General features: G+C 38.7%; 1 protein-coding gene across 7 annotated transcripts in view; it reads right to left on the bottom strand.

Moving 5' to 3' along the window:
• The window catches only part of KIF5C (kinesin family member 5C), a 121,433-nt gene that overhangs the window by 52,739 nt on the left and 49,564 nt on the right, over positions 1–19,130 (bottom strand). For all 7 annotated transcript variants that reach the window (XM_045032317.1, XM_045032319.1, XM_045032318.1 and 4 more), the window contains 6 exons: positions 18,763–18,836; positions 11,456–11,560; positions 8,412–8,460; positions 7,330–7,385; positions 6,522–6,609; positions 1,700–1,824 (listed from right to left, as the gene is read on the bottom strand). In XM_045032317.1, coding sequence (XP_044888252.1) covers positions 1,700–1,824; positions 6,522–6,609; positions 7,330–7,385; positions 8,412–8,460; positions 11,456–11,560; positions 18,763–18,836 — 497 coding nt within the window. The remainder of the gene's footprint in view (positions 1–1,699; positions 1,825–6,521; positions 6,610–7,329; positions 7,386–8,411; positions 8,461–11,455; positions 11,561–18,762; positions 18,837–19,130) is intronic.

Below are 19,130 nucleotides of genomic sequence, written 5' to 3'. Positions count from 1 at the left end.
ATGTATCTAATACTTTTAAAGCATCTTAGAGAAAGTCTATTTAATGGCATTTTCCATCTTTCTCTTGGTTCTCTTCCCATTAGCTCAAAGTAGGAACACAGTCTATGGGTGGGTCCTTACTTGATCAGTTCAATGGAAATTTTAAGAAGTGTAGGATCAGGCCATATATTTCTTTTAATTGTACTGCTGAAGGTACAATATATGCCTGATATTACTCCTGCATCCAGCCTGGGAAATGGATGCTACCTCACGGACAAGTGAAAAAATTGCCCATCCATGAACAGGCTAGCCTACTGGGAGGCTGCATAATTTCAGGTTTTCTTCTGAATGCCCCCAAACCAATTTAACAAGTCTCAAATCTGTGAATTTAAGGATGAAGGGAAGCTAACTGGGAATGCATTTTCCAAACTGCTATAACAATATTCTGAATTTTCTAATGGACATAAAGAAATGTATGCATGAATTTATTTTACGTGAAAGTGCTTTTTGCTGCCACAGTGTAAAGGCAATCTCCAATGGAATTATCAACCAATATATGAAGAAGGCTATTTTACCAATCGCGCAATATACTGCAACACAACATTTTCTTTTACCCATTTGTCTCTAAAGAGAGAAAAATAATGTCTATTACCATTATGGAAGAGCCATCTATACTATTTAAGTTTGATTATTTCTCAAATACTTAGTGCGAAGTGTGTGGGTGGAGAGCATGGGGAAATGCAACTGAGTCCTAAATTAGATCTGAAGTAATCCGTCTAACCAAGGAATTTTTATTACTATTTATTTACAGCCAGACATTCTGTTTGACTGCATGTTAAGAACATTTTCTTTGATGTTCAGATCAATTCTGGGCAACAAAATGGAGATTTGTTCCATTGTAATTTTGTTTGGGCTCATTCTTCTGAGTAAAGAGATACAAATTTCATTCTGTAAAAGTGGCAAAGAGCTCTGTGGCACCTTATAGACTAACAAACGTATTGGAGCATGAGCTTTCGTGGGTGAATACCCACTTCGTCGGATGCATGACATGATGAATGCATGATGAATTTCATTCTGCTTAACATTTTCTCTGTATCCAAATGAAAGCAAAAATAGCTTATGTCATCAGTGTTATGCATGTAGCCTTCAGCTATACCAATTGTATTAAACACTAATGTCTCAACACCCTAATATGCTAAAAAACTGAAGCACTGGAAATGGGATATGTCTGAATTAAAACTACCCCCCCCACCACCACCACCACAAACTGGTGGAAAGTCTATACTCCTGCTCATCACAGCTTTCTCTAGATGCTAGTGAACAAAACCGGCCTTCCATTACAGCAAACATGAAGATACATGCTCTGATACAGAATGTGTCAATGTACGTGAAAATTATGTTGTTGCAATTCACTCCATTACAAATTAACGACCAACTACAGATGCTGTGTTTTGCATTTCATTCTAGTTAGTACTACTGACCTGTTGCTTTTCCCCACCTTGAACTCCAAACATGTCACAGATTAAGTGTGAGCCAATATTCTTATCTACATACTAGACTTTAAATAAAATAAATAAATAATAAAGATATGCTACGTTTAGTTCCAGAAGTTGCATAGGCTACATTAATAGATTTAAGTTGCACCAAAACACACTCAATTTAGGAATACAATAATAGTTCTAAGCCTGGTAAAAAATTACTGATAAAACGTACTCATTACCTTCTCACTTCCAGCCAAGTCCACCAGATAAAGCTTTCCACTGAGTTTCTTTTCAGTTTCTACATTCTCTTGTTTAATATTAATCAGGAAGATACTGTGGCTTCTAGAGCTGTGTTCATTCATATCTATAAAGAAATAATAGTTTTGTTTAACACTCTTATTTGTAGAGATTTTTAAAATCTGCCAACATATGTTCTTATTTCATTTTATCATAGCTGGCCTGTGACCAGTCAATAAGCATAGAAGCTCCACACAATAATCTATTCAGAAGTATAAACTTCAGACAACTTCTTGAACTCTTCTGAAAGCAGCTGCCCCTCAAGAGTAGTGATGAACATTTATGCTGTCTAGAATGAGCTTTTATTTTCCACCCACGTGACTAAAAAATTAGCTAGATTCATGACAAATGACATGATCCTGGGGGGATGGGGTGGAAAATGTGAAGCATTTCTTTAGAAGGACCCTCATCAAATAATTTTTCTTAAACAGCATACACTTTGGGCCTAAGTTGAGAATCCTAATTTGTTTTCATTAAAATAAAAAGTCAGTGAAAACCCAAGCGGGAGGGATAGCTCAGTGGTTTGAGCATTGGCCTGCTAAACTCAGGGTTGTGAGTTCAATCCTTGAGGGGGCCACTTAGGGATCTGGGGCAAAAATTGGTCCTGCTAGTGAAGGCAGGGGGCTGGACTCAATGACCTTTCAAGGTCCCTTCCAGTTCTAGGAGATTGGTATATCTCCAATTATTACCAAGAGATTGAGGAGTACAAAGCACAATTACAGATGATATTCCTGTGATCAAAAGCACCCCTGTATTCACACCCTATGCAAAATACACCTTGTCAGATATCATTTAAAAACTAACACCACACTGATCAATCTTCTTGTGTAACCTATGTACAAGATGCTTATTAAGAGTTATGAACAAACTGAAATTATGACTACAGTGTGTTTACCAGACAAGTCTGGGGAGGGGGTAAACAAACAACAAGATGATGCCTCTAGCCAGGTGTCATCAAAGTGGATTGGAAATCACCAGTCAAGTGGCCATTCTTTGGCAATGAAGGGGGGCAGGAACAGATCTATCTGCATCTTAGCAAACACGGAACCTCTTTCTCCAAGAGACTTCATATTTCTTTTCTCACAGCTGGAATGAATTTTATCCAGGGGTGATCCTCAGGAAAATGAATTTCAAAGGGTGACTGGACTATAAAAGTGAGAGGCAAAAACATCCCAAGCTCTCTCTCTCTTCTCACATAAGTTGACAAAGGAACTAGCCCTTGGACTTTGGGACTGACTGATCCTGATATGAGAATTTGATTACCCCAGTTGCTGGGAACATGTAGTAAAGATTTAACCTTAAACCAAGTTTAGCTTGTTAAGTTTCAGGTAGTAGGAGGCATTTTATCTTTATTTTTTATAACCATTTCTAACTTTAATACCTTATACTTGTACTCATAACTTCTCTTTGTAGTTAAATAAATGTGTCTTATTTTTAATCTAAACTAACCCAGTTACCAAATACAGTAGCAAACTGTTGAATATTGACCCTTTAGCAAGAGCAACAGAACTTTAATATCTAACCTGTCCAGGAAAGGGCTGGACAGTGCAGAACATGTTTTTGGAAAAATCTGGGACTCGGAGTGTTTTGGGATCACCCTGCAAGTAGTAATCCAGGATGGCAGAAGACAGAGTTTGACTGACAGGCTTCTGGGGTTGGAGTTGCTGGACGAGAGGTGTAGCTGTACACAGACATTCAGGGTGTGGCCTGCATGTTGTCAGGTTGTTTGTGAGCAGGCCTAATTGGAAGCTACAATAGCAAAGCATTATGAGGCACCCACAGTTGTGGGGCAGATAGTGACACAGCCTCTTGCTGGTCTGTATTGCATCCCTGGAACATGACAATTCTCCTGCTGTGTAACAAGAGAATGACTACGGTATATTAGAATGGGAATGGGAAGGAAGTTTGTTAAGGTGTGGAGTGCAAGTGTTTTTGAGAATTATGATGCAAGTCATAAAGCATTTAAGTTGAAATGGGTCTGGATGTAATTGTTGCCATGGTGTTCATCAGAAATGCACATGAGGATTTGTATGGGAAATTTAAAGTGATTTTTGTTGCTTTTGTGTCAGAGTGAGAGCCCTGGGGCCTGGAATTCTCAATTATCCACACAATAGGTACAGCATGGTCAGGCGCAGTACAAGTTTCCATACAACATAAGCTTGGATCTAACCACATTGTGTTGGAGGTGGTAGTGAGCTATCCAAGATGTCAGACAAGTAACCACCTCCTTTCCCTCCACTCACCCTTCTCTATCACCACTGACCTCACTACCATCTTTTTGCTCTCCCAAGCTTGCAATCTTTGTGTTCACTTCAGTTCCACTCTCCTTCTCCCCTCACTTTCTCTACAACATTCCCAGAGTTTTCCTCTTCCTCTCCCTACCTTCAACCCAAGCACTAGTTTGTTCTCTGGTTGATTCCTGTCTGGACTTCTACACCTTGGTGTGGGGCTGGACCTGAAGTTAAGAGTAGATTTGGGTGTCTAGTCTGAAGAAATTAGTAGAAACATGGGAGCATAGACTACTCTCAGAGAACCAAGAAAAGAAAAGGAAAGAAAGAGAAGCTGTTCTATAGAAGTTTTTTAGGTGTGGTAAGAACGGCAAAGGAAAACCAGAAGAGCACAGTACTTTAGAAATGGAAGGAGGTGAGAGTGTAGGGGAGAATAGTATTCTCCACTGAGTAACAGCAAACTGAAGAACAACAAGGATTCAGAAGGAACTGCCGGAACTGGCTAGGAGGTAGTCATTTGCTTTTTTAGAGGAGAAGTTTCCAAATATACTTGAGTAATGACATTTGTCTGTGCCAAACTCACTAGTTGCATCAAAGGCAGTCTATGCTATAGTCTGGGGACTGGGTCAATGATATCTGTCTTTTTCATCACCATGCCCAGCATGGTACAATGCACCATGACAATAGTTACAGATCTGGTAAAGGGTGCAGTAAAAATACAACTCAGTCCAGGCCTCTGCTTCAGAATGATATCATAGAATCATAGAATCATAGAATTCAAGATCAGAAGGGACCATTATGATCATCTAGTCTGACCTCCTGCAAGATGCAGGCCACATAAGCCGATCTACCCACTCCTTTAGCAAGCGACCCCTGCCCCATGCTTCGGAGGAAGGCGAAAAACCTCCAGGGCCACTGCCAATCTGCCCTGGAGGAAAATTCCTTCCCGACCCCAAATATGGCGGTCAGCTGAACCCCGAGCATGCGGGCAAGACTCTCCAGCCATACCCTCTGGAAAAAGGTTAGGAAACAAAGCAAAAGACAGAGCAGACCTTATTTTGAAGGTCTGTTTAAACAACATTCTGCCGTCTTTATATGTTGTTGTGACCAACTGATTCCTCCAGAATTTTGAATTTTAGGACAGAATAGGAAACAATTCCACTTTTTAAAATCTTATTTGTTATATTCAGGTCTCAAAAATCTGGAATGTAGCAAATGAAATGTATGCCTGCAAAGAAGCCCCAAATCAGTATGATTTAAACACAGCCCATTCACTTAGTATCCCAAAGCACTTTGTGAATGTTAAGAATCTCATCGTCAGCTAGGCAGGAAAGTATTCTCTCTACTCTACAGATGAGTAAACTGAGGCAGGGATAAATCATAAAGCTAGAACGAATCACAAAATGAGCACAGGGGCATAGAGGGAATATGGAACAAAACCTAGAATTCACAAAATAAAACCCTCAGCCTGGAACCCACTAGATGCCTACATTCACATTTTCAAGATATCAGAGTTTTATTGAACAGCAGTAAACTGTGGACATTTTAGAGCTGAAGTTATGAAATCTAGCATTATAATTTGGACTGATTTAAATAACAATTTAATAGAAATCTCTTGCTCAAAAGGGAAATTACTTATTTTTTCCGGTATAAGCTTGGAAATTATTTTTCAGGTATAATTTGTCACATTTTATTCAATAATGACTGATAGAATAAATAAACTATAGTGAGCTATATGTAGTTAGTGCATCCATCCACTGCTCATTTTCTTAATGAAACACACATCATAACTAAAATCAACACTAACAGACTGTCTACACAACAGTCACCCACAATACAAAACAGCAATTAACAGTGATTTAAAAAAACCCACTAGCTTGACAATTTCATAACTTTTCATTCTATAACTTTTGTCTGCTAAAATAAATATTACAAAATAGTATTTAAAAATATTTTTATGTTTTAACATAATCTAAAAAATAGTCTCCATGTTATTTTGAAAACAGTATCACAAGCCATTCTTTAAAAAGTTATACGTTTCCTGGCACACTTATACAGTAGTATACATCGCTGCTAAAAATGTAAGGAATCTCACAATGCCTGTGTCAAGAAATTGCAATGTATGCAATGCATGTTAAACTGAGGTACCAATTCAGCTCCCATTGAAGTCAATGTGAGTTTTCAAATTGTTATAGTCGGAGCTGGACGAGCCGTAAATGTCTATTTGCACTTGGTTTTTAATGGTCTCCAAGAGTCATTTATTGGGCCAAAGTTAAAAGATCTTCTCACATCACAGGTCATCATTAAAAAGTCAACATTCACCAACAGTTCTAGCACACTGGTACCTGAGAGTGAGTTAGTAAGTAAAGTACTTAAACACATGCTTAATTGTAAGCACACGAGTAATCCGATTTACTTCAACAGAATTATCCACCTGCTTTGATGGATTGGGGTGTTATTTCCTAATCTAAGCAAGACACAAAATATAGGTACTAAGCGCTATTGTTTCTTTATATACTTCTTTGAGATCACTTACTTGTAACAGCTACATGGCGGTTTGCTTTCCCTTCATCAATGACATCCATAACTTCTTCAGGACTAGAGACAAACCTCTCTGTGCATCCCTAGAAACACGTACATTCAGTATTTAGAAGTATAGAAAATGTGTCTTTGTATCTTTTCATAGTAATGTAAAATGTTCATCTCTCAGGCAAAAATAAATATCCAATATGAACATTCAAGAGAGATATGGCCAAAATCTGCCATCAAATTGACTTCAGTGGGGGGGGGGGACTTGAGAAGATTCTACTCTCAGATTGTATTAAAGGATCAATCAAATCAAACACTCCAAATAAGAGGATTCTGTACAATCAGAAAATGCTGAAGTATCAAATAACTTCCATTAGAACCTCTAAATTCCTCTAGATTATTTTCCTCACAATTGCCTACATGTTCAGGGTTTTTATTCTGTAAATTCTATTGCCGCCACATGCATAAAGTGCCATAGGGATAGCTGTGTTAGTATGGCCACAAAAACAATGAGGAGTCTGGTGGCGCCTTAAAGACTAACAGATTTATTTGGGCATAAGCTTTTGTGGGTAAAAAAACCACTTCTGGATCTGAAGAAGTGGGTTTTTTACCCACGAAAGCTTATGCCCAAATAAATCTGTTAGTCTTTAAGGTGCCACCAGACTCCTCATTTTACACACACACACACACACACACACACACACACACCATGTTAAGGAAGGTGCAATTGGAAAGTAGAGGCTGGTTTAAGGACCCACGGAGTGGGGAGAAGGGGAAAATGAACCAAATCAAACATCTGAAAGTCTTCCTTATACCTTTACATATGGAACTCTGTTTTTATCTTCATGTACTGCAAGGTTCGTCTTTGACACTAGAAGAAAGATTACATGTATTAGGAGTATTTCACTTACAAATTCTGTCAACTGGAGGAATGACAAAAGTATAATTTGAACACACTATAACTCATTACAAAACTCAAATTCAGAATGAGGATATTTTTTTCCTGTTCCTTACTTTAAAAAAAAGTTATCCTGAATTTCAGGGGTGGGCTTTATATCTAAAATGATTTTTATGGCTGAGAGCTTTTGTTGCACGCTCCAGTCATGTATTGAACATGTACTGAAGAAACATGAAACCAACTTGGATTTCCTGAAGAAAGCAAGTATTTCAAAGGCTTAATAGAGTTCCAGTCAACTTCACTGCTCTTGTGTTAATATTACAGTTCACCATCACCATCTCCAGACTAATTGAATATGTTCAGGCTGGAACAACAGTTGAAACAATCTATTATTTTTTTAATGTTTCCAAGTTCTTCTAACCAACAGAAACATAGTAAAACACTGATTAAAGCTTGGTCTATTCTTCTACTCTGGGCTAAAATTTAACTATGTAAATCTAACCTAACTTCTGACACATACTGTATAAAGTCTGCATTTCAACTGCAAACTGGCTGTAAGTCATGAGGTTTACATGTACAGCATGCATGAAAATAATGTTAGTTTGCAGGACTCAGAAGTAGTCTGGCTGGCAAGAAAGTACAAAATCTCAGAAGTCTGTAGCTTATAAGCAAGCTATGTATATCTACACTGGACACAAATGCACCTCTGGCACTTGGATTTTGTACACCACTGAAGCATCCTTATTTACACAGAAAAGGTGTGGCGCACAGTGACTCAACAATTCAAATGCCTCTTCTAATATCATAAAATAAGAGCCAGATAATCAGATAACCTAAACCAGTTTAAATAAAATTTAGAAATTCAGTCTTTCAGCTGTAAATTTAATTCAAGCTTTTCAATATGATGGCACTGAATCAATAAAAAACAGGAAAGAAACATATTCCCCAAACTCCTCATAACCCAGCCAGTGGGGAACAAAAAAGCATGCTGTTACTTACCATCAAGTAAGTCCCTTATTTTGTCCAAGTAAATTTCAAAGTAAGAAACCTAGTGCAAAACAAGTATTTGTTTTAGATTTATAGCACTGACTCAAGTGTTCTTCTTTACTTGTACTGTCATATCTATGAAAATAAGAGGAGGCAAATGACTCAGCTAAAAAGGTATCCAGTATTACCCAGTGAAGGGTAATTTCACACTGGTCCATCAACAAAATAAGGTGAATATATCTACTTTCGTTCTTTTCTTTCACAAAGTCTCTTGAGACAGGCAGAATTGAAAATGGAAATTGAGATAGCAGAAAATTAACAAGCTCAAATGTTACCTTAGCATATGTCGTATAAGGTACCACTTTGACATTTGTAAAAGCTATACTGATGTACATTACAAGAAGACACTTAGCAGGTTTTGTACAACATCTGTATTAAACTAGTTAATCCAAGTTAAGACCATTCTTAAAGTTAAGCACCTGCATAAGCACTTTCTGAATCAGGACCAAAAGGAGGAGTGAGCTGAAGAGAAACAATGCTTTGTTTAAAAATAAAAATAAAAATTGGGAGAGACAATGTACAAAAACCTCAAAATAAAGGGCTAACTCGGCATTGGCATAAACAAGCAAAACCGCGTTTAAGTTAATGGAGTTGTGGCTACTAGTATCTGGATTAAGTTTTGTCCAGTGAATGAGTATTGGTATAGTTAGGCTCCGTTTTATCTGCATAATTTTATTTTAAGGAAAATACAAGCTACACTCATAACTCTGTTGCCAATTTGTTTTAGTGTGACAAAAGTTTCTTTATCATTTACTGTAGCAGTGCTGCTATAGGCAATTAAGGGATAACTTTATACTGTCAACTTATTTTGACATGTAATGATATCTATTGTAGGTCAACTCCATTACATTTGTAATGGAACAAAATCTTTGTTTTCCTAGAGTTCACGCCAAAGGCTAAAATGGTTAAATAGATGTCACTACTAGGTAGATGAGATTTAATAAGGCAATGATTGGCAAGAAAGAAGTCTAGAAGATATGCCATCATTCATTACAGGAGAAGACATGAACAAAGCTCATAGGTCTCAATTACAGTCTCCTCCTGGACACCAACATTGTCAGACTTACACATTCAAGTCAAGAGGTGAAAGACTGAAAAAAAGAAAAAGAAAAAAAAGAAAAAAAAACAGATTTCATCATAAGCAGCTGAGCTGGTTGAAGTTTTTTTGTTTGAAACAATTTGTCAAAAAGCCCAATTCAGTATTTCCTGTTTATTTTGTCAGCAGCTGCACATTAAACTCCATGTTCTATGGTTGATAAGCCATTAAACCAAATGTGAAGTTTTCAGAATGTGCCTCCTTATTTACTCTGTTTGACTGGATAATATACTACAATCCATTTTGTTAGGGTCTTTTTATTGCAGATCTCATTAATTTTTAAAATTAAATCTCTTTCAAAATTTTAGCTATTCAGGCAGAACAGTCAGCGTAGTTGCGTTATTGGGTAAAAGATTTTAATGGAATAATTCTTATTATTTAATGAAACCAGCTTACCGCATACATTTTAAAACACATTTCTGATATTAACAGCCATTGGAAGATTCCATTCTAGGCCATTCGAAATTCTGTCCAACCCACTTGCTCTAAGGCTTTGCCAACACTAGCAATATTCAAACCCATAAGTCACAAATGCTTTAACCACCTAGCCCACTCCATGCTAGCATTTTCATCATTGCTACCACTGATGGAGAATCACCAATGATTAACTACAGGTCTACATTTTGTTAATGCAGTTGCACCCAACGCTACAGGGATTCTACCCATATTTTTATACTATGCTATCACTGTGGCATGCAAGTGACTCTAACCCAACTAACTGCCCCAGTATTTAAACTACATTGACTTCTAGACACATTTCAACAAGAGATTGTTATAACTTAAACAGGTTTTAAAACTGAAATTTAGTGGCATGGCTTTAAGTCTCTGGGAGTAACAAGAAGATACCTGTTTATATATACACATATGCATTAGTCACTGTGGGCTATGTTACAGCACTCCCTTCTGGAGTCTGCAGTCAAGGGGAGTTTTGCCTGAGTAAGGAGAGATAACTATGGTTCCATGCTTTTCAAAGACCGTGGAGCCTCATGCCTCAAACCATTCACTTATCCCATGTAGAAATAAATAAATACTGATAATTTGTTACTGTATAACACCTATAATCAGAGAACCTCAAAGAATCCTCATTTTAGAAAAAGGGAAATGGAAGCACACAAAGCTTAAACTACTTGCTCCAATCAGCGGCAGAGATGGGAGTAAACTTTAGGCTGCTCATTTTTCAGGCTGGCACTCTAATTGACACCATCAATCTGTTTAATACATTTTTTACAAGTAATTACTGATATTCCTGGGTAACTTGGATCACAAATTTAGGCCATAGTTCCCGGCCAATGGGAGCTGCAGAGCCGACGCTTGGGCGGGGGCAGCATGCGGAGACTCCTGGCTGCTCCTATGTTTATGGGGGACATGCCGCTGGTTCTAGGAGCCACGGCATGCGCAGAGTGGGGCAAGCCCTCAACCCTGCTCCCCAGCTGCAACAGAGCAAGCCCCCGACCCTACTCCCCGGCAGGAGCTCGAGGGCCAGATTAAAAGGTCTGATGGGCCGAACGTGGCCTGTAGTTTGCCAACCCCTGCTCCATAGTCTCTCACTAAAGTGCCATGCCTATCAAATTATTATTAACCAATAACAAGGGCTGATCTGAAACTCCATGTATTTAAGTTAGGGAAGCAATATAGAAAAACAGTACATTATACTATTACAGAGATCTGAAATACAAAAAGAAAAAATCTCAGCAAGGATATTGTAGCCTAACTACAGCAGACACAACTATATCGGATTCCTGTACAAAAACCTAATTTTATATTAATGGGTCTTTGAATCACCTAAGGAAAATGAAAAATCCTGCAGTGAAATGTTACATTTTATAACAAGATTGAGTTTTACCATCCAGCTCATTGTCTTCCATCTGACCCATTATATAACATGTCATTTTGCATTTACCTTTATGTGAAACTCCAGGTTTTCATCCATGGAATAGATGTGATCAAAGATGTCATGTGCAATTCTTGGAATTATTCCCATTAGCTGATGGTCGTGCAGCTTCCCCTAAAGACACAATGGCAAACTGTAACTTGGAAAGAGTTGTTTGTGTGTCAGAACAGAGAAGGCCTTCCTCATACAAACCTTCAGACAGTGGGCACCTCTGAACACGTCCCCTGCTCTCTAGGGATTTGTTTGATGTAAAACACACATTAGAAGGTGGCAGAGTGACTCAATGTGTTAGCACTCATCACTCTACAAAGTGCCCACTGGTTTTGTCAGTTGCTGGCATTCTGTGCAGAATGCTCTCCTACTGCCAATCACACTGTCCAACTCCGATTTAACCCGGAGAAAACACACAAACAAAACCCACTCAGAAAATATGCAACAGTGTTCCTGGTTAAATTGAGATGTACGGAAACCTGCAGAAAAGAAAAACCTCCTGAAGCTGCATTCATCAGACTCTATTCTACCACTTCACTGGCGCAGGCAGCTAAAAAGGAGATCTGGGAAGGAGGGTATTTTGGTTATACTGTGGCTTGATTTTGTGGGGCCAGCTGCCAAGATGCACAGTCTTGCAAACAGGATCATTCTCTTAGTGGGCACAGCCAGCTTCCTATGCCCTATCAAGCAGCTCCAAATATTAAGTAAAACCAGTTTCCCTAACTGCATGACATCTTTCAGTTGCTTTCCTTTATACAGGTGAGTCAACCTTAAAAGTGAATTATGAGAGCTTGAAACAAAATCTTTCTATGAACACAGCAGAAAAAGATCTCACACCTTGTGCAGTCATGCACACATAGTTAAAGAAAGGCCCTGATGATACAATAGAAAGGATTTTTTCCAGTGATTATGAAATATTATTGTAACATATGAACTCAAGAAAGATATGGTCTGCAAAAACAAACCCCATAAAAGTGTTAACATCACTAATAAAAATGGTCAACATCAGAGAAGATGTTGATTTCAGTATCATACCACTACTTTTAAAAATTCGGTAGATATCCATGTTGCTATGAATCATGAGAAATCATTAAAAAAAATGTAGTCAGTAGTCATTTCTATGAGTAAAACCCATTTCAACTGTAAAACTAACATACACAAAAATCAGAGCAAGTTAGGAAGAAAAGACTGAATTTACAGACTAGTTATATAGCTTTTTATATAATGTACAAATGTCTGGATCTTAGTGGTTTGTCATATACAACTGTCCTACCAATCAGTCAGCTATTACTGTTTTCAGATACATTCCTTGTAGACACAACTTGCTGCATTTAAATACACTGGAGCAGGTGGAGTGACAGTCATCTTATAAACATTAAGCCAGTATGACAGAAATCAAACATGAAAACTGGTACGTTCTATATATAGCTGTCTATCTCAAGGGTTTTGTTCAAAGTATCCACTAGTTTTCTGCCCTTGAATTACAGATCCTAGGGAAAAATAGAATCAATTATCCTGCTACATGCCCCTTCCTAGAAAAGCAGAACTCGGCTATATTTAGACCATGAATATTCAATTAACGTTAAAATGTGTATATGTTTTGGAATTTATACAAAGTTAATGTTAACCACTATATAGTTTGGCTTGGAAGATTTTTACTGGTAAATGTTAGTAAACAATTTCACCATACAAATACAAACCACTGTAAAAGTATTTCCACCGACAATTAAAATTTACAGATAGGCAAGCTAAGAAAAACGCTGCCTGACAACTTGGTGTTTGATAATTATATTTACTCTGTATATATTGACAATTTGTGATTTAATGATCATAAAGTTTGCACTTTTTGAATCTCAATGTCTGTCATTAAATAACTATCTCATCTCCTCATAATTTCCCCCAACTTGGAACATTTAAATCAATAAAAATTAAAAAAAAAAAAACCGTAAACCCCATAATTTCACACAACTGAAAATTTAAATCAATGCAAGTAGAAATGCTCAAAATAGATGTTGACATTATCTGATGGGAAAAAAATCAAATTCTGCCAAGCCTATATGTATGGCAACCCATTCAGCTCCTCAAAGAATGAGAAGCCTGCATCGCTCAGTAAAGTGGTTCGCTGCAGTCAGTGAGAAGGAAAATAGAGGTGATATATTAAATTAAAAATATTTTCTGAATCCCTGATTATTTTTGGGGTTGGGGGGAGGGAGTGGAGATGATCCATTCTTTACCTTGCCATCAAAGGGCTCATGCCTCATTGCTTATGTCTGTGCCATTAAGACATGCTATTACTGAACTGGCACTGCAGTATAACTTTAATGCAATTAACTCCTGCCCTTTGGATCAGTCTGCAATCAGCTTTGCTAGCACACCTGCCCTATAGTACTGTTTGGAGTGTGCTTTCTCTAATGGGAAGAGAATATCTTATACACACCCCAAATAAATGACAATGTATTGGTCCAGCTTTGAGCAGGGGGTTGGACTAGATTGTTGCATCACAGGAGCAGGAACAAAGTCTAACAGTCAAGTGTGGTCACAAGCAGAGAGAGAACTCTTTATTCCACGCCAGCAGGCTCTTATATACAAGATGGTGGCTAATTGATTAATCAAATCAACACAGCTGCAGCTGTAACCCATAGGGTAATTATCCTACACACCTGTATCCTATTTACAATTAGCTGGCCAATGAGAACAAGCCCAAGGCCAGTCCTTCACACACAACTCTCAGCATAATCAACTCAGTATCTCACATTCTAATCCCACATCTCCCCCCTCTATTCAAAATAAAGAAGAGGGAAAGGAAAAAGGAAAAAAGGAAAGAGAAGAATAAAGGTGTTAGCAAAACATTTCCAACTCATGACAACATAACACTATAATCTATCACAAACCAAAATTAAAACTTTATAAAACCAACCTATGACCATGCAATCCTTAACATATCACAGATTAATTAGCTACAAATTATAACATTTATCACAGAAGACACAACTTCCAAAACCTTTCTTAAATCCTTAACATGAAAAAAGGATTTAATTTTCATATTAGCAAAAGTAGAAACACCAAACAAACAAAAACAGAACACAACAAACAAATGATGTAAATTCTGCAGGATTCCCCCCTCTCTATTAAATTACCAAAATATCCCTCAAGTGTCAGGTGATCAAACTGACACTGAGGGTGGGGGGATTCTAAAGAAAACACATCAAACCACATAACAACACAACAACAATTCTGGCCAGAAGACAGACAACACAAAACACAACAAATTTTTTTTTTTTTTTTTTTTTTTTTTTTTACTCTAAATAATAATTGCATGGTACACTAAATGCTATACAGCCAACACAAAATCTCTTTCAGGCACAGCAAAAATCATTTCAAACAAGAAAAGTCCTGACAGAGCTAGCAAATAGTTCTCCTCCGGGGGCTCTAGTTCCACGGCGATCTTTGCATCTCAACCAGTCTCACATTCTCTGTGTCACACAATCAGCACAAGCGAGACATTAGTGCAGAGGAAACAAGTCAAATGTACATAATAAAGCTCCCAGCAGGTGTGCACTCCCTGCTCCAGGAACAACACTTGCACCTCATCGTTCAGCTGATTGTGCTGCTCTATCAAGCCAGCGCACTCCCGCCCGCCATAGGCGATGCAAACTCTCTGTCCTGGATGGAGCTGTGAGCGGTTCAGATCTGGGAAGCTGGACATCGTGCTATTCTCCTCTCCCTGCTCCCTGCACCGACCACCCTCATACAAGGCCAGGTGGAAAAACACTCTGCTGAGCTCTACCTGCAACACGGGGATCCGGGCTGTCCCCAGCATCCTGTCTACCAAGGAGCTGGGCGTAGAAAACGCGGGTGCCCAACAGGGAACATTTCCCCAGGCGCCTGGACAGCACGCTCGCCATCTTGACAGTCTCCTGCTCCGCTGACACAATGGTTCCCATATAGCTGCTCACCTCTAGGTTCGGGTATGCCTCCCTTTTCGGGCATCCTGCGGCTCCCAGCCGCTTAGCATTATGCTCAAATGCGCCCCTCTTTTCTCTTTTCGGGCGTCCTGCGCCTCCCTTTTCGGGCGTCCTGCGCCTCCCAGCCGCTTATCACTGTGCTCAAATGCGCCCCTCTTTTCGGGCGTCCTGCGCCTCCCTTTTTGGGCGTCCTGCGCCTCCCTTTTCGGGCGTCCTGCGCCTCCCTTTTCGGGCGTCCTGCGCCTCCCTTTTTGGGCGTCCTGCGCCTCCCAGCCGCTTATCACTGTGCTCAAATGCGCCCCTTTTTTCGGGCGTCCTGCGCCTCCCTTTTCGGGCGTTCTGCGCCTCCTTTTTCGGGCGTCCTGCGGTTCCCAGCCGCTTATCACTGAGACCCAGGTGCATCTCCCCCTTTTTTTTTTTTTTTTTTTTTTTTTTTTCTTCTTCTTTCTTACTTTCTTTTCAGGCAACCGATACTATAGCCCGCAGCTTCTCCGCCAATTGTTGCATCACATCAGGGTCACCATTTGTTGCATCATAGGAGCAGGAATGAAGTCTAACAGTCAAGTGTGGTCACAAGCAGAGAGAGAACTCTTTATTCCACGCCAGCAGGCTCTTATATACAAGATGGTGGCTAATTGATTAATCAAATCAACACAGCTGCAGCTGTAACCCATAGGGTAATTATCCTACACACCTGTATCCTATTTACAATTAGCTGGCCAATGAGAACAAGCCCAAGGCCAGTCCTTCACACACAACTCTCAGCATAATCAACTCAGTATCTCACATTCTAATCCCACACTAGATGACCTCCTGAGGTCCCTTCCAACCCTGATATTCTATGATTCTATAAAATAAAAGGTTCTCCTTTTCTTAATGAGCTCTCATGCTCCACCCTCTCCTTATGTACGCAGACCAGTCCCAGAAAACAAAGGGTCTATGTGAAAAAAGATAAATGAAGTGTGCATGCAAATTGAACACCCAGAATACACTTTGTAAACCTCTTCTACGGCCAGGCCCGGTTTCCATTGAGGTCAATAGGAACTTTCTTCAATGGAAGCAATATCATGCTCACAAAGACAACAACTTTTTTCCTCCTGCCGCACAGAAATACTTTTTTCAAGAGGCTCAGCATAGTGGGATTTATTAACATTTGCGCATGGTGATGCACTGAAAGAGGAGGAAATTTTATTCTATTTCATTATAAATCGAGTTTCACTAAAATCAGAGTTCACTGAAGCAGGTTCCACTGTATTAGAATTTTAAAAAATGTTCATATCAATGTTGGAGGCAAGAGAAACCAAGGTGGCCTAAGTCACACAGAAGTTAAAGCTACAAAACTCTCATTGTTCCAGTTGTAACCTCAAGAATGGTTTAGAGGAAAGTTCTACTGCTGCCATCCTGACAGTGCTGCCAGTGAACACACCAAAACAGCGATGCTTTGCTCATTAAAACCCTTCATTTTAATAAGAACATTATTTCCCACATTTTAACATGGGAGACAAGCAGCAGCTAGTGAACTGTAACACTGAGACAGTGCTCTTATTTCAGGCCGTTGACACAATAACGAGGACCTATGGCAGACTTGCTTCTGAAGAGACTAGCTTGAGCTCAAAGCCCATATGAATCAATTGAATATAAGCTTATGTGAGATTAGTGGACAAAAGAAAAGGTACCTCCCTACACATGCAGATTGATACGAGTCTTAGCTAGTTCAATGTGGCTCTCTCAGGCTTCCCTATACAAGTTAGAAATGCAAGACTTGGGTTTATCAGAGCTCCTTTGTACTACTTTGTCCTGTTAAGTGTAACACTGAAATGTGAGATACTTCACATATATTACAGAAAATCCACCATAAAAGCTTCACCTTAAGGATTTAATATTTCTTCTATTTTAGATCAGCTTATGTATTTCCCCCTTTAAAGTATTGTACTGGCATTACAAGAGGATGTTGAGTTAAAAAGAGGGATTAAAGCTGAAAACAGACATGATTCCTCTTTAAATGTGACAGGTGGCTTTATTAATTTTTTTTTTTAAATAAAAAAAGAAGAAAATGCCCCTTTTTCCACAGCAGGCAGTTTTCCTTATCAGAGTCTGTAATTCTGAATATAAATTAACTTGAAGAAATCTTTCCTCATAGTACGTGAAAGCACCAGCTCAAGCCCTGCAGACATTTTGATTTAATTACCTTCTGAGCTAGTGGGATGACTGAATAATCCACCATCTGTGTGGATTGAGCTGATGTTTCCTCTCCCCTCCCACTCCAGCCCTCAATTTACAGAAGGAAGCAAGGGCAGACTTAATTAGACATGAGCCATCAGTTATTACATCCCTCTGTAAAGGAGCAATTGTGGCAAACAAACAGCAATTCTACAAGCACCTGAAAACAAAACAAAAAAATTAAAAAGCTGAAGAAAATATTACTGGCTTTCTCCCTACACCTTTCTATTAATTAGGTCACTTGTATTAATCATTCAGCAAATCTGCTTGATGCTGCTAAACAAGTTTGAGTAAGACTTCTTTCCTGGTTGGAGCTGCTTCTTTCACAGCCTTCTATTTACGGTTTGTAGCTTGAACTGAAAATATGGTGGAAAAAGGTTATCCAGCTTCTTATATACTGACTTTGGGAGGCTCTTGCTGTGAGACAGATCTCAGCCCAACACTCAGACTGCATCACATGTAAGTAAACCCATCACACAATTAAATGTTTGCAGAGATTATATCAAGAGTTCAAAATATCATCTAACTGCCTGTGCTTGTAGGTACCTTCCCCTTGTTAAGGGTAAGATGCCCTGAGGCTGCAGACCACATTATACTTCTCTCTGCTGGAAACACAGATATATTCAGGACTTCAGCCTTTGGCCTTGCATTCCTCTCTTCAAGAGCAATGATTCAAATGCTCAGCTTTTTATGCTGCAGCATGCGTGAGTAGAATTCCCGTAAGAGGATTGCAAATGAGAAAAACAAAAAATTGAAGGATGAATTTTCGCAATGCTGCATTCAAGATGAGTACACAAACCCTTATTATTGATTTTGTTTTGTGATTAACAAATCCCATTCCAAACCTCTAAAAATACATACATCTAACCTGGCATGATCAATCTGGAGAAGCTGCAGTTTGCACTTGTCATTCACTGTTCCTTATGTCAGCTACTTATCAATAAAAACCCCTTAAGAAAATTCTACACTGAAGAAATCTCTACAAGCATTATAAACAAGACATATGTATGTCTTCTTACATGCCACTTGTATGCCACAAAAGTACAATTCATTTTTCTAGGCATCCAGATTGTCTAAAGCAACCAATTCCATTTAATTCCCAAATTCCTACTCAATTACAATCAAATATTACTACTTTACCTCCATAGTATGTGTTTTTCCTGAAGATGTCTGTCCATAAGCAAAAATTGTTCCATTGTAGCCTTCAAGAACATCTGCAGGAATGAAGAAAATAATCAAAATCCACATTGTTGTCTTAAATACTGCATTTTCAGAAAAGAGTGTTTAGCAAATCACTATTTACATTGATCAAAATTCAATAAGAAAATGAAGAAATTTGTGAAAAGACACAAAAAAGCACATAGATCCACCGAGTCACTATGTTAATGAAAAAAGTGGGATTTCTTTACAACAAGATCTAATTTAAATAATTAGAAAGTCATTTGTACCCCCTACATTTATCAAGTACCGGAGAGAAAATTAAAACTCAGATATACGTTTGATACCTA

This window comes from Mauremys mutica, chromosome 10 (genome assembly GCF_020497125.1).
Source record: "Mauremys mutica isolate MM-2020 ecotype Southern chromosome 10, ASM2049712v1, whole genome shotgun sequence".
NCBI classification, from domain to species: Eukaryota; Metazoa; Chordata; order Testudines; family Geoemydidae; genus Mauremys; species Mauremys mutica.
This window is presented reverse-complemented; position numbering and strand designations above follow the sequence as displayed.